The following is a 14740-nucleotide window of genomic DNA, read 5'->3' on the forward strand; positions in this document are numbered from 1 at the left end:
CAAATATTTTGAAATACCACGCCATTCAAAACTCACCCACCGGCCTGGCGTGACCTGCGGGCTGACAGTTTGTGGAAGGGGGCTTCCGGGGGACAGAACACCCGTCTGTGGTGGTGTTTTTTTTGTTTTTTTGTTTTTTGGCGGGGGGGATGTTTAAGAAATCTTAAGTGATTTAAAAAACTTGTTATGAAAAATTTCAAACATACGTTAAAAATAGAACAGCGCGATGCTCACCACGTGCCCAAACCTGCTTGCACGGCCATCGGGCCGCGTGCCCTCCATCTGGACCACCGCCCCATCCGTCTCCCTGTCCCCGAGTGGCAGCGTTCACCTGTCTCGGACACAGTGGCTCTCTAACTCTCTCGAGCAGCGCGATCCCCTGGGGGTCCCGTTAAGACACAGATGGCGGGGGGTGGGGCCCTTCCCCAGAGCTTCTGAGTGGGCAGATCTGAGACAGGGAGAGCGTGCGTTTCTAAGTGCCCAGGTGACCCTGCGGCCGCTGGTCTGGGGACCACGCTGTGACAACGGCTGCTCGCATGGGTGCCTGATAAGCACCGACGACACCCAGCAGAAGACCCCCACACCCGCTCCCACCCGCAAAGTTGCCACGATGCTGTCGTCACAGGAAAACTAACGCCGAGGCCTCGTGGTGGCGTTTTGGAACGATGCACTCCCTCAGCTGTGCGGCCATCCCCTGGGGCCTCCACCCCACGGGGCCTCTGCCCCTGCAGCCCTGTCCCTCTTGGAGGCTGAGGGAGTGTTGTTCAGCGGTGAGTTGGTCCCTGCCCAGCCTGGTTGCTTCCTGAGACTCTTAGGACCCCCGAGTTGCTGTGACGTGTGGCCCGTGCTGTCCCCCATCCATCCCGTGGGAACCCTCTGGCTCTCTGAGACCTGCTTTGGCGAGACCTCCCGGTTCTGGGCTTGGGGGCTGGGCTACCAGGGCTCCTCGACCGCCCGGTGTTCCAGCTGGGCTCTTTTGGGGGCGTGCCACCCTCCCATGTCACCATCAAGCCAGGCTGTCCGTTGTTTTGGTCTCAGAAGTCAGGAGGAAGCAGTGGCACATCCGCAGCCTGGAAGGGACTCGCTCTGCAGGTCCCAGTTGCAAAAACAAATGTCCCTGCTGGGCCACTTGAAAGAAGCCACCCAGAGCGTGTCCTGCCCTGTGTCTCTTTTAGGGCGGCTCAGGCTGCAAGGGTACGAGGGTTCCAGAAGGAGTGGGCAGGACTGGCCATCCTGCCTGTAGACCAGGGCCCCTTTGCTGGCAGGGAGGGCCCCCCGCCTCTCGTCTCTCTCCTGGGTCCCGTGGCTGTCTCCTTGCTGGTCTCCTGGGGCAGGCGAGAGCTTCGGAAAGCAGATTTAATGGGACGCCAGCACCCACGTTGGTCCTTGTGGGCCAAGGCGCCACTCACAGGTGTGCGAACATCTTAAAAGCACCCCCTTCCATGTTAAAAACTTAAAACATTTTTCATTCTTTTTTTAAAGTTGAAATTTAACATCCCTACAGGCAAGTGCCCAGGCTTAGGCGTAGAAGTTGCTGGATTTCTGTGTAGGTGCTCACGCTCGCCGTAATCCCTGGTGCGGTGCAGAAGGCTCTCCTGCACTGCAGGACAGTGTCCCATAAATAGACTCATACCGCGTGATCACCCGTGTGTCCAGCTTCTGTTGGTCAACACTGTGCGTGTAAGTTTCATCCGCAGCATGTGGGCACCTGTTGGTTATTCCTTCTTTGCTGGGTGACGTCCCACCGTATGAACATGCCACCTTTAGTCATGCATTCACCTGCTTGTGGACATCTGTTTGCGGGTTCCAGCTTGGGGCTTCTCTGAGAAAAGCTGCCCTGAACGCTCGTGGACAGTCTTTGGTCGCACGTTTTCATTTCTCTGAGATGAACACGCGGAGCGGGATTGCCACGTCACGGGGACAACGTGGGGTCTGCGTTGCCACGTCACGGGGACAATGTGTGTCTGCGTTAGCGGAGGACGCGACCACGTTTCCATCGCGTCCTCGTTTACGCTTCTACTCAGAGTGAGCGTTCTGGTTGCTCCACGGCCTTGTCAGCATTTATTACGGTCAGTCTTTTTCACGTTAGCCCTTCTGGTGGACGGTGTAGGATCTCATTGTCAGATTAACAGACATTTCTCTAATGACTAGGCTGCCCGGCCAGGGCTGGGGTGTGGGTGGTTCCATGGAGTCACAGGGATCCAGTCTCCTGTCTTACTGTTCCACCATCCTTGGTGTGCAATGTCCATGCTCAAGGTTGCCTGCCTCATGATCCAAAGTGGCTGCTGTAGCTCCATCCATCATGACTGCAGTCCAGGCATCAGGATGGGGGACTTGTCAATAAATACATAGGAATTTCTGATGTTGATAGTGCCAGGAAGACAAAACAGGGTAATGGATACAAGGCGATGGGGGAAGGTTACTTTAGAAAGGATGGTTTTGTTCACTGCCACAGCCCCCGGGCCTAGAACAGAGCCTGGCATGTCGTGGGAACTCAGTCAATATTGTTGAGGGAGTCAAGAGTGTTCAGGGAAAGTCTCATCGAGAAGATGACTGTAGACTTGAGAAGTTAAGGGGTCACCTATGCGGACACTGGGGGCGGGGGACAGTTGCCCAGGAGGAGCAAACAGACAATGCAGAGGCCCCGTGACAGAAACGTGCCTGCTGGGCTCGGGAGCAGCAAGGCTCGTGTGGCCATAGGAGATGAACGAGGGGGACAGTGAAGGGAGGTGCGGTGTGGCTATAGGGGGCCAGATGGCACAAGACCTCACGGGCCACCGTCAGGGATGCGCATTTCGTTCTGAGAGAAGCAGGGAGCCATGGGAGGCGTTGGAGCGGGGAAATGACGGGATCTGACGTATCCTTTAAAAGGGCGAGTCGGATTCTGTGGGGGCGGGGAGGGGGAGGCCAGGGGCAAGAGCAGAAGCGGGAAATGCAGGGGAGGGGTTACCGCATTGGTCCGAGCGAGCGCTGATGGGGGCCGTTGGAGAGACGTGGATGGATTTCAGGGGTGTCTCAGAGCTGGTGCAGCCAAAACTGGCCGATAGGCGTGGGCTGGGGGGGATGGACGTGTCAAGGGTGATGCCACCCCTTAAGCAACCCGTTTTAGCGACATGCTTGAGTTTCCTATGAAAGGCTTTGAAAAAGGATTTTTTCTGGGCATCTTTAAAATCTAAAGTAGTTGGAACGTCAGCCAAGAGCGTGGTGCCAGTTTCAGACCGAAGCAGCCCAGGCCGCAGGCCTTCCGGAGTTCGTAGGCGCACAGGGCCGGCGTCGCCTCCGGCGCCCTCGGACCTGGTGGGGGGGCGGGCGGTAAGTGACCAGCCGGCCAGGCTGCCGTGGGCGGGGGTGGGGGCCGGGCCCGTCCCGGAACTGGCCTCCTACCTGCACATGGGCCTCCTGGCGCGTCTGCTCAGGGCTGTGCTTCAGCCTGTTTTCTCTTATCTGGGGGATGAGTTAGGTTTTGTAACTGGACGTCCAGCTCAGGTTAATGGTCAGCTCGTGACCTGGGCTCCGAGGCCCGTGGGGAGGCCTAGCAGGGAGGTGTGAAGACACAGACCTACAGAAGCCGAGGCTCGGTCCTGCCCCACGCCTGCGACCTCGGGGGCACATCTGGCCTTCAGTCCTCAGTGGCCGCATCTGTGAAGTGGGCCTTCGAGAATTTAAAGCGGTGAAGTGGGCGGAAATGTTTTCTTAGCTATGATCCTCCTGCTTCCCAGTTCTCCGCCAGCTCCTCGGGGGCGGGGGGCCCCGTCCTGTTCATTGCTGCATCTTTAAATCCCTAGCAGAGCATCTGGCCCGGGGAGGATGAGTGTGCAAAGAATGGCCTGGGTCAGAGCGGGCTCACTGTATGTAGTTCCCGAAGGCTGCATGGAGGAGGTGGCCCCTGGCGAGCGGGCTTTGGGATCTGTGGCAGGCGGGAGTAGAGAGGTGTTGGGGGAGGCAGCGAGCAGATGGCCTTCCCACGGGGGACTCACGTTGGAGAACACGAACACCGGGCGTTCCGGGCGGGGACCCAAGGTGGGGCCTTGAGTGCTGAGGACAGGCGGTCGTAGCTGAGGGTGGTGGGGACCCTTCGAGAATCACGCCACCTCATGCTCAGCGCCTGCTGCGCGTGGCCTGTAGAGCCCACCCACGGCCCTGCCGGGGAGGGGCCGTCCCTGCCCCCGTTTCGCAGATGAGGAAACTGAGGCGCCAAGGGAAGCCGGGTGCTTGAGGCCACACAGCCGGGGGGTGCTGGGGGTGGGGTCCGATCAGGTCCGCCCGCCGGAGAACTGCTGTGCAGACCCGGAGTGGGAGCTGCGTGCGTGACGCGCTGAGGTTTTCTGCTGGCCGCGTTACCGGGGGGCTAAGACACAGGCGAAGGCAGGGCGCCTCCTGGCTCGCCCGGCCCATCCAAACGTCTTCCCCGCAGCATGCGGCCACTGTAAAATCCCTGGGTAACCGAGGGTGTCCCGCTCTGAGAAGTTTTACCCTGGGCTTCTTTCAGCAGAAGAGGACACGTGTGTGTCAAGTAAAAAATAAGAACGCTTCCACCACTGAAAACAGCACGTGCGTCTAGAGTAGCTAAAGTAGGATATTTAACGAAAAATGTTTTCCTTCACATGTCAGTCATTTCTAGAGACCGTAACGTCTCCTCCAGTCTCGGCTCGAACGTCACCTCCTCCGAGAGGCCTCCCGAGGCTGCCCCTGTGACGTAGTGGCTGGCTGTGTCGCTCTCCACCTGGCTTGGGCTTTTCCCTAGGGCCGATTTCCTGCCTCCCTTGGGACTGCCCTGCCTGGGAGGGAGGTCGGGCTGGCAGAGGGGTCTGTCGTGACCACCCTCCGATGGGAGGAGGGCCCAAGCATTGGTTTCTGTTAACCTCAGTCCTGAGGCTGTGGCCTGGCCTGAGTGAGGTGGCAGCTCACCGAGCCAGAACGTTTTATTGAAATTGTAATTTTTAGCGTTCACTTATTTGAAAAATAAGCTAAAAACAGCTAGAAAATAATGTATATGGGATTTTCGTGTTTTCTATCACATGTTCACTGAGCTGCTGCTGTGGCCCACGCCGGCCCCAAACGGGCCACCTCTGTATTTTTTAAAGGATTTACTCTTAAATGTGAGCTACTGAAACACACACGGAGTGGCTAGCGTGATGGCTCCCCGGACGCTCCCGCTGCCGGTGTTGGTTTCAGAGTTCAGGGTGCTCCTTCGCTCAGCAAATATTTGCCGAACGCCTGCGGGGCACCGAGCTCTGTCCTAGGCCCTGGGGATTCAGCCGTGAGCACAGTGGACGACGATCCTGTCCTTGTGGCTTTACGATCTCGCCGGGGACACGGATGGGGAAATGGACACAGTCACTACGCTGGAAGAAGACAGGGACCGTGGAAAAAGCAGCAGGTTAAGGCAGTTCAGGAATTTGGGGGGTGGATAGAGTGGGCCTTCTGGAGACCGGGGCCCGTGAGCAAAGGAAGGGGTGAGAGATGTGACCACAGGCCACCGTGGGCAGAACACTGAAGGCACGAGAACAGCCAGTGCAAAGGCCCTGGGGCAGGAGCATGCCTGCATCTACAAGGGACAGCAAGGAGGCCAGCCTGGCTGGCCGAGTACCGGGGACAATGACAGGACGTGGGGCCTGGAGAGACCAGATGGAGGGCCTTGCGGGCCGGTGTCGAGTCAGTGGCTTTTATACTTATTTTTGAGAAATAAAATGTCACACATTATTTCGTGTTTGAAAAATTCATGTAAAGAGGTCAACATTGGCTCTGTCTTTCTGCTGCTTGCTTTTTTTCACCCAAGAGTGTGTCTTTGGGGCTTATCCAGGCCGGTCTGGTGTGTCCGGTTTGCCCTCCGTAGCATGGGTGGAAGCTGCTGGACTGTTCTTTTTTGAGTTTCGACGAATCTTTTGCACTGTGGGGACTTCTCTAGGGCAGAGCTGTCAAACTGAGGTGTGACCCAGTGGGGTACTGTGAAATGATTGGGGCCAGTGGGGACCAGCATTTTATTCCCCCTCCCCCATTAATTCCTGACTTCCCGACTTCCACCCCTGACCTAGGATGACCTAGGATGTTGACGTCTCCCCTTAAGAACTGGACCTCTGAAGGCGGGGCGTCTCCTCCCACATGCTCGCGGCGGGCACCCGGGGCCTGGCGCACCCAGGGTATGGTCCGTGGCTCCACCTGGGGCGCGAACCCAGGACCTTTTGCGTGTAAAGCGGACGTGCTAACCGCTACACTATGGAGCCACCTTCGGGACCAGCATTTTAAAAGGAGGATGGAACGGGATGGACTATCAGACTAGCAAACATCCTAGTCGGAGTGTGAGTGACAGCACACGCGGAAGGTGAATATTCTTTCGTGAAGCTTCTGTTTCTTTCGTTCGCTCCAGGTAGTGGTCCTAGGGTGGCAGGCAGCGTCTGAAAGCCAGTGTTCGTGCCCTGGGCTGAGCAGGGGACCCGGGAGGCATTGGGGCTGGGGCTGTGTGCACATTCTTGTCCTAGTTAGGACACGCCCGCTCCCCAGGGTGCTGGCCCCAGGCATGGGCGTGAGGGTTTCCCCATATCTTTGCCCACACTTAGTGTTCTCCAGTGACTTAATTTGTGTTCATCTTTTGGGAAATATCTCATTTTAATTTGCAGCTAATCTTTTATTTTTAAATTGTGGTAAGAGTCACTTAACATAAAGCTCTTCAATGAAGCCAGTTAAAAGTGTACAGGACAGTGGCGTTTGGTTCATTCACGACGCTGGGCAACCGTCACCGTTATCTGGTTCTGGAATATCTTCGTCACCTGCGGTCTCGTGGAGTTGTCTGCTCTGGACACTTCGTGGAAATGGAGTCACACAATAGGTGGCCTTCTGTGTCTGGCCTCTCTCCCTCCGCATCACCCACCTCGTAGCGCGTGTGAGGGCTTCGTTCCCGTTTAGGGCTGAGTCATATTCCGTCGTCTGCATGGGCCACATTGTATTCACCCGTTGCTCCGCTGATGGACACTCGGGTTGCTTCCACCTTTTGCCTCTTGGGAATGACGCTGCGGTGAACACGGGTGTGCTCGCACACATCCTTTTTAACAGGCGTGATGAAACTGTTCCGTCTCTTGATTTTGGGTGCCCTACAGGTGAGGTGTATACACTTGGTAAAGCTCAATGAACTACACTGGATGAATATTACGGATCTTGAAAACGTTATGCTAAATGAAAAGCTGTATGTGGCCTTTTGTGTCCTTGTTTGTTTTTGAAAAATAGGATACTACGGACACATTTGCAGACTCGTATGAGTCTATATATCTGAAAAGGGCATATCCGTAGAGACAGAATGTAGATTCGTGGTCGCTAGGGGTGGGGGGAGGGAGGTGACCGCTAACAGGTGCAGGATTTTGTTTTGGGTGATGAAAATGTCTGGAACAGGATAGTGGTCATGGTTGCAACTCTGTGAAAATGTTAAAACCCTTGGCTTGTACCCTTTAAATGGATGACTTGTATGATGTATGAATCCTATCTCAATTAAACTGTCAAAAATGTTCGCATGATGTTTCCAAGGTCCGCCCATGACGTTCGTCCTTTTAAAATGTGCGGTTGATGAGTTTTACCAAAGGTGTAGGACTCACCTGGGTGGCAACCGAAAGCAAGATATAGGACGTTTGAATCGCCCCAAACAGTTTCCTGATGCCCTTCGGCCGTCCCCAGCCCCTGACAACCATTGACCTGGTTTCTCCCCTACAGTTCTCTCATTTCCAGAATGTCATGGAAATGAGATCAGGCAGTGTGTAGCTCTTTACATCCGGCCTTTTTTTTTTTGCTTCACGTAGGCTTTTGAGGTTGTGGCGTTTACTGGCGGTTGGTTCCTTCTTGTTACTAAGTAGGGTTCCCTTGTTTGGGTACGTGCCATTTTATCTGTTGATGGACATTTAGGTTGTTTTAAAAACATGTTTTAAAAACATGTTGGACACCTAGGTACGTCACGCTTCTGAAGGCTTCCTTCCTGCCCTTGGCACAAGCCGCGTCCCCAGGGGAGAAGGCCCTCCCCGCCGTCTTCTCCTGGCAGAGCCCAGGTCATTTGCTGGACACCCAGCTCACAAGCCCCTACCCCTGGGCCGCCCTCCTGACTGCTCAGAAGTGAGTTGGACAAGAGGGAGTGTCTCCAACAAGGACTGTCTTCTCTCTCTGTGTCCTGGGCCATGATCTTTGACCCTGGGGGAGGGGGCCGGCTGACAATCAGCTGCTTAGGCAAAAGGCTGCGACCTGGGCCAGCGCACTGTTATCTAATCAGCCGCCTGGTCGGGATGCCTCTGTCTGACCGAACGAAGCTGTCCTGCAAATCGAAAGCTGTGCAAAGTCCGGCGCCTACCTGAGGTGGAGGAGGGTGGGACGCTGTGTGCCCGGTGACCGCATGGCTGACCTGGATGCCCCGGGTTCTGCCAGCCCTGCTCTAAGTGCTCTAAGCACTTTACCTCTCTGAGCTCACTGTCCACACAGCAGCCCTAGGAGGGGGCGCTACCATCATGCCCACTTTATGGATGAGAAAACCGAGGTGCAGAGAGGATCAGTGACTTGTCCCCCGTCACCCCACCCTAAGGCAGCGTTGGGCCATCCGGCATTCCCTGCGGGCCAGAGCCCGTGGGATGGAGCAGAACCCCAGAGCCCCACATTCCCTTCTGTTGGAGAGAGAGAAAGACATGTGGCTTTATCTGGTGACTCCCTGGTTTGGCCGATTCGTCCCCAAAGCAGGGTGAGCAGGCCAGTGGGTGAAGAAAGCACAATGGGATTCTGGGATTCTGGACGCTTCTCCAGGCCCAGCTGCCTTTGCCAAGAAACGGGGCAGGGGGAGGGAGTCGGGAAGTGACAACTGTTTGTTTTTTGTTTTTAAAACCATTTTATTGAGGTAAGATTGCCAGAAAAAAAAAAAGCTGTGTATACTCAACGTGTACAACTCGATGAGTTCAGAGATAAGTGGACCCTGCGAAACCATCACCACCGCCTACGCGTGAACATACCCGTCTCTCCAAGCGCGGCCCCCCTTCATTTAGGGCTGCCACTGTGTTTTCAGTTACGCACCATGAGTGAGTCCTAGACAGTGACGGCAGTGCCCGTGCTCGAGGACGCGGCCTCACGCCCCTACACATTTGCTCAGAGGGTGGACTCGACGTTCCGTGCTCACACCACACACCTCCAGAAAGGCGGACACTGAGGCTGAGGTCGCCCTTCATCCCGGCGGGGTGCGCCAGGGGCAGCCAGGGCAGGCGGGTCCTACGTACTAGCCCTGCGAATATCCTTTCTGTGGGCCAGGGGCTGGCGGAGAGGGCGTGATGCGCCACCTCCCCGTCACTCCTCCCTGTGGGCCTGGCCCGGCTTTGTTATCTCCGGTTAAAATTTGAGGATTTTCATCCCAAGTGACCTCCGGTTCCCCCACCAGCAGCTTCCAGGCGGAGGTCTGAATCCCCCTCCTGCCCAGTCTGTGGCCAGGTCTGTGCCCAGGGGTCCGGGGACCTGGTGTTGGGCTCGCTGTGGCCCCGGGGAGAGGCGCGCAGCCTCGCTGGCCCTCAGTTTCCCCATCTGGAACATACGGCGGCCACCCCCTCTGGGAGATGATGCCAGCGTGGCATAGGGGCTGCCAATACGGCAGCTGTCGCCTGAAAATGTGCGACTTGGCTCCTGGGTGTGTTCAGTTTTGAAAAGTAAGCTGTCGATGTTGAAGCAAATGGGAGATTTCATAGAAAGATCTGGGTTTCTGGCGGCTCATGAAACATGGGCATATCTGGGAAAAAAGGCCCCCAGAACGAAGCCCAGGGGCCTGGAGGGGATTAGCAGCTGCTGCCTTTGGTTTGGGGGTGACCCCATCAATTCGCCACGGCTCCCCCCGACCCCAGTGCTCACCCGAGTTGCCCTTGGTTCCCAGACGTCCCGTTCATGTCTGGACGAAGCAGAGGACAGGCCTTCCCCGCCCCTCGGCTGGCACGCGAGACCCGCCCCTCTGCCCCTCAGCTCCTCCCGCGTGCCCCGGTGCGGGCCTCCGGGCCCTTCCACTCCAGAGCCGGGGGCTGCAAGGGCCGGGACTTCCCTCCCTGCCTTCGCCTTGGCAGAGGGGCATGGGGCTGCCCACCCCCCACGCCCTGCCCTGGCCTCGTGCCCTTTGCTTCACACCGAAGGAGTCAGCAGCAATTCGTCCCTGTGGACCCAGGCTCCCCGCTTCCCCACCCCACAGTGAAAAGCCACAAGTCTGGAGGAGGGGGCCTGGGAACACAGCCCGCAGAGGCCTCTCATTCACAAGGAAACAAACAAACAAACGAACAGTACTTATAGTGGCCGCTGGTCAGGGAGGCCACGATGCAGTGGAGAGCCTTGGAGACCACCTGGCGCTCAGGCCACCTGGGAAATGCATGTTTCGTGGCTTTAGTCATATCGTGTTTACTAGTTCTTTGCACTTATTGGATGCTCAGGTCGTTGAGAATGATCCTCGCGGCTCCCACCGCTGGGAGGAAGCCGTGTTTATCGATAAGCAGTTATTAATATCTGCAGGCAAGTCTCTGATCTAACATTTTCAAGAGAACCCTGAAATCCAGATTTTATGTTAAATCTCCTGGTTTTTTATTCTTGGCAATGAAGTTCAGCTTTTTTCATTCAGAGGCCATGTGGGTCACATGAGCTGCAGCTAAGACTGTAGTCACCAGCTCGTTGTACACGGAACAGCTGAGGTTCGGAGTGGACTGGCTTGCCCAAATGGCCCTGGGGTCTGGCTGCCTCCAGATCTGCTTCTTGCCGGAGTCTGCCGGCTGGGGACACGGCCCGGGCCTGACTGCCTTCTCCACAGCCTCTGCCTGTTGGTTCTGGCTGTTTGGGGATAGTGGGAGTGGCCGTCCTTGTCCTAGAAGGCCCCGTTTAAAAGAAATGGGAAGGTAACACAAGCCGCCCTGCCTGCCTAGCTCTGCGACATCTGACGGGCTGGTCACTCTGCTGGACCTGAGCTCTAAGGGGACGTGAGCCTGGTGGGGGCCTGCGATGTGGCTGGGCCGGGGGTGGGGAGATGGATTGGGTGGCACTGGAGGGACCTCCCCGTGACACTGGGGCAGGGAGCTGCAGAGCCGCGGAGTGGAGCAGGGATTCGAGGCCAGTGGATCTGAGAGAGTCCGGTCCGTTTCCTTTGGCATCTTAAGAAAATCAAGTTTTTGCCAAGTTTTCTATATGAGGAGATTTCATATAGATTTCTGTCTTTCTTGGGTCCGGCCGCACTGGCCGCCTTGCAGTTCCCAGCGCCTCCCGGCCTCGGGGCCGTGCACTGGCTGCTGCTGCTGCTACGTGGACCCGCCTCCCCCCAAACCCACGTGCCCCTCCCCAGCCCTTGCTTTGCATTTTGGTTTGTTTTTTTGTTTTCGGTCACATTTCATCACTGGACCACTCCGTTTACTTACAGCCCTCTTCCTCGGCCTAATTATTTATCCCTGCCTTTCCCCTCGTAGAATAAAAGCCCCACAGTGTCGGGGATTCGGGTCTGTCTGGTTCACGCTCCTGTCAGGCCCGGCTCTTAGAGGAGTGCCTGGCACGTCGTGGGTGCTCAATAAATGTTTGTCGATTGAACGAATGAATGATACATTTGGCCATATGATGCCATAAAGCAGCAGCCATTTCCTTTAGATGGGGTACATCCCCCCATTTGCCAGGGTCCCCAGATCAGGCTATTGTTATTAAAACACGTTAAAAAGTAATGGCACGAATAGATTCCCTACTAACTTGAATTACGTGAACCCCCTTCCCAGACGTGCTGTGCATGGGGTCTGGCGGTGCAGGCGCAGGCCGGCTCTGGGCAGCTGTTCTGGAGCCCCGCGGCGGGCGGCATTGGGACCCCGGTCGCCCTCCTCACGGCGTGTTTGTCCCGCCCCCCAGAACGTGCGCATCGACCCCAGCAGCCTGTCCTTCAGCATGTGGAAGGAGATCCCCATCCCCTTCTACTTCTCCGCCTACTTCTTCGACATCGTCAACCCCAACGAGATCCTCCAGGGCGAGAAGCCGCAGGTGCGGCAGCGCGGGCCCTACGTGTACCGGTAAGGACGGAGGGCCCCACGTGTACCCATAAGGATGGGGGGCAGGCCCTACGTGTACCGGTAAGGACGGGGTGCCCCACGTGTACCCGTAAGGAGGGGGGTGGGCCCTATGTGTACCGGTAAGGACGGGGGGCCCCATGTGCATCTGTAAAGAGGGGCCCCACGTGTACCTGTAAGGATGGGGGGCAGGCCCTACGTGTACCGGTAAGGACGGGGGGCCCCACGTGTACCCGTAAGGATGGGGGGCCCCACGTGTACCCATAAGGAGGGGGGGTGGGCCCTACGTGTACCGGTAAGAATGGGGGGCCCCACGTGTACCGGTAAGGACGGGGGGCCCCACGTGTACCCGTAAGGATGGGGGCGGGACCCCTGCTTGTTGGCTCTGACTGAGCCACCCACGTGTACCTGTAAGGATGGCGGGGCGAGACCCACGTGTACTGGTAAGGACGGGGGGCCCCACGTGTACCCGTAAGGATGGGGGGCAGGCCCTATGTGTACTGGTAAGGACGGGGGTGGGCCCCACACATACCTGTAAGAATGGGGGGCGAGACCCACGTGTACTGGTAAGGACCGGCGGTGGCGGCGTGGGTGGGGCTGGGGCTCAGAGCTGAGGGGTAGGAGGTTGTTCTTCTGAGCCCCAGAGATTGTTCCAGAAGCAGACCCGGTGCAGACGGGGAAGAGATGGTGCAGGGAAGTTCTGTAGGGGGCAGCGAGGCAACTGGCCGTATGGATGAGGGAGGAAGGGGTGTGTGTGTGAGAGAGAGAGGGACACACACACACACACACACACACACACACACACACTCTCTCTCTCTCTTGGTCTCCAGGCCAGTGGGGACCTACTCCCCAAACACGAGCCCTCGAGGGTCTCGCAGCTCTTACCTGGTCACTTGTTTGTTCAGCGCACTGAGCCGGCCTCTGCCCCAGGCACTGGGGAAACAGCAGGGAATGAGACAGACAGAGGTCCCTGCCTTTCAGAGCTGACATTCTGGGGTGGGAGGGGGCAGATAATTCATAATTCATGTGTACCGGTAAGGATGGGGGGCCCCACGTGTACCCGTAAGGATGGGGGGCCCACGTGTACCCATAAGGAGGGGGGGCGGGCCCTACGTGTACCGGTAAGGACGGGGGGCCCCACACATACCTGGAAGTAAGTATATCACGTGATAGCAGGTGGTGAGTATTAAGTGCTGCGAAAATCCAGCAGGGCAAGGGGCATCCTGCGTGGGTCCACATGTGTATGGTGGTCTGGCAAGGCCTTCCTGCTGTTTATCCTGCGTGGGTCCATGCAGGATGTGTATGGTGGTCTGGCAAGGCCTTCCTGCTGTTTATGCAAGGGACTGAGCCATGGTCAAAGGTGTCCCTGGCAGAGGGAACAGAAGTCCAGAGGCCCTGGGGCCGGACAGTGTGGCGTGTGAAGAATCGCAGGGAGGCTGGAACGGGCTGGGGCAGAGGGTAGGAGATGAGTTCACAGAGATGGCCACCCCATCGTGTGCGGCTGGGGGCGGAGGGCAGGACTCTGGAGGGCAGAGGGCAGGCGAGGGCCGTGATGGAGGCTGCGGTGGCCGTGAAAGCTGGAGGAGCAGTTATGCTGTCAAGCTGGTCTCTTTTGGCGCTCGTGTGTGTCAGGAGTGGGGACACAACGGTGAAGAGGCAGACGCTGTCTGTCTACTGAGAACGTGGGACCAAACCAAATATCAATGTTCTAGAGATGTAAAATTGGTTGTAAATTATAAAGCAGCGCTGAGCAGGAGTGGGAAGGGTCCTCCAGGGGGGAGGGCACCGCGTGAGCCAAGGCTCGGGGCAGGAAGAAGCACGGACCATGTGGGGGCAGGGAGCTTGTGCGGGAGCTTGTGTGGGCCACGCCGGGAGGTCAGTCTTTGGCGTGAGAGTGTTAGGCACCCGCCCTGCCTAGGATGCAGGGCGGGGAGGGCCGGTTGGCAAGGGATGTGCATCTGTTGGACTTGCTGACTCAGCGCCCGGGTCGTTGCCTCCTGGCCTTGCTGTGTACCTGCCCTGGCTTTACCCCTCTGAGCCTAGAGCTGCCCGTCTGCAGCCTGGGGACAGTGACCACACAACAGCTACTTTATCGGATTATCACTTGCAGGAGACGAGACTACATTCCAAGTAATTACGAGGCGCCCCTGGGGTGTGGTGCATGTGCGCTATGCGTGGACGTACCTTCCCCTCTCCTCTTATCTCGTGGAGTCTCCATGAGAGCGCCCCACGCCCTGCACTATCATCCCCAGAGGTGAACTGGGGTGGGTGGCCGGGGCAGAGAGCGCTCAGGCTGTTTGCCAAGCGCAGCTGGCTTCCAGGCCACCTGGGATGAAAACAGCCCCTGTGCGGAGGTCTGGGGGTCGGGAAGTGCCGTCAGGGTGGACTGTGCGCATTCGCTCAGTCCCTCACTCAGCAGATGTCCACTGAGCACCTGCTGGGGACACAGAAGTGGACACAATGGACAGAAAAAGGACTGGGGTCCCTGCAGTCGAGCTGGGGAGTTGAGTGAAGGTAGATAAGGGCAAGCACATGTTAGCCTCGAGGGGAGTGCCTGGGAGTGTGGGGGCGTTTCTTTAAGTCTGGAGATGACCAGGGTGGGCTCTGAGAAGGCGACGTGCGGGAGAGCCCCGACGGAGGCGGCGTGGCCCGGCGGAGGGGCCACGTCGGGATGCGGGGTGCTCCCTGAGGTGGCCGACGAGCCGCGCAGAGGCTGTGTCGCCCTGTCCCCA

General features: G+C 57.5%; 1 protein-coding gene across 1 annotated transcript in view; it reads left to right on the forward strand.

The window, feature by feature from the left end:
* SCARB1 (scavenger receptor class B member 1) overlaps nt 1-14740 on the forward strand; it is a 66748-nt gene that overhangs the window by 26424 nt on the left and 25584 nt on the right. Inside the window, exon 2 of the mRNA XM_025045497.1 lies at nt 11854-12011. Coding sequence (XP_024901265.1) covers nt 11854-12011 — 158 coding nt within the window. The remainder of the gene's footprint in view (nt 1-11853; nt 12012-14740) is intronic.

The sequence above is a fragment of the Pteropus alecto genome, unplaced genomic scaffold (assembly GCF_000325575.1).
Source record: "Pteropus alecto unplaced genomic scaffold, ASM32557v1 scaffold213, whole genome shotgun sequence".
Lineage (NCBI taxonomy): Eukaryota > Metazoa > Chordata > Mammalia > Chiroptera > Pteropodidae > Pteropus > Pteropus alecto.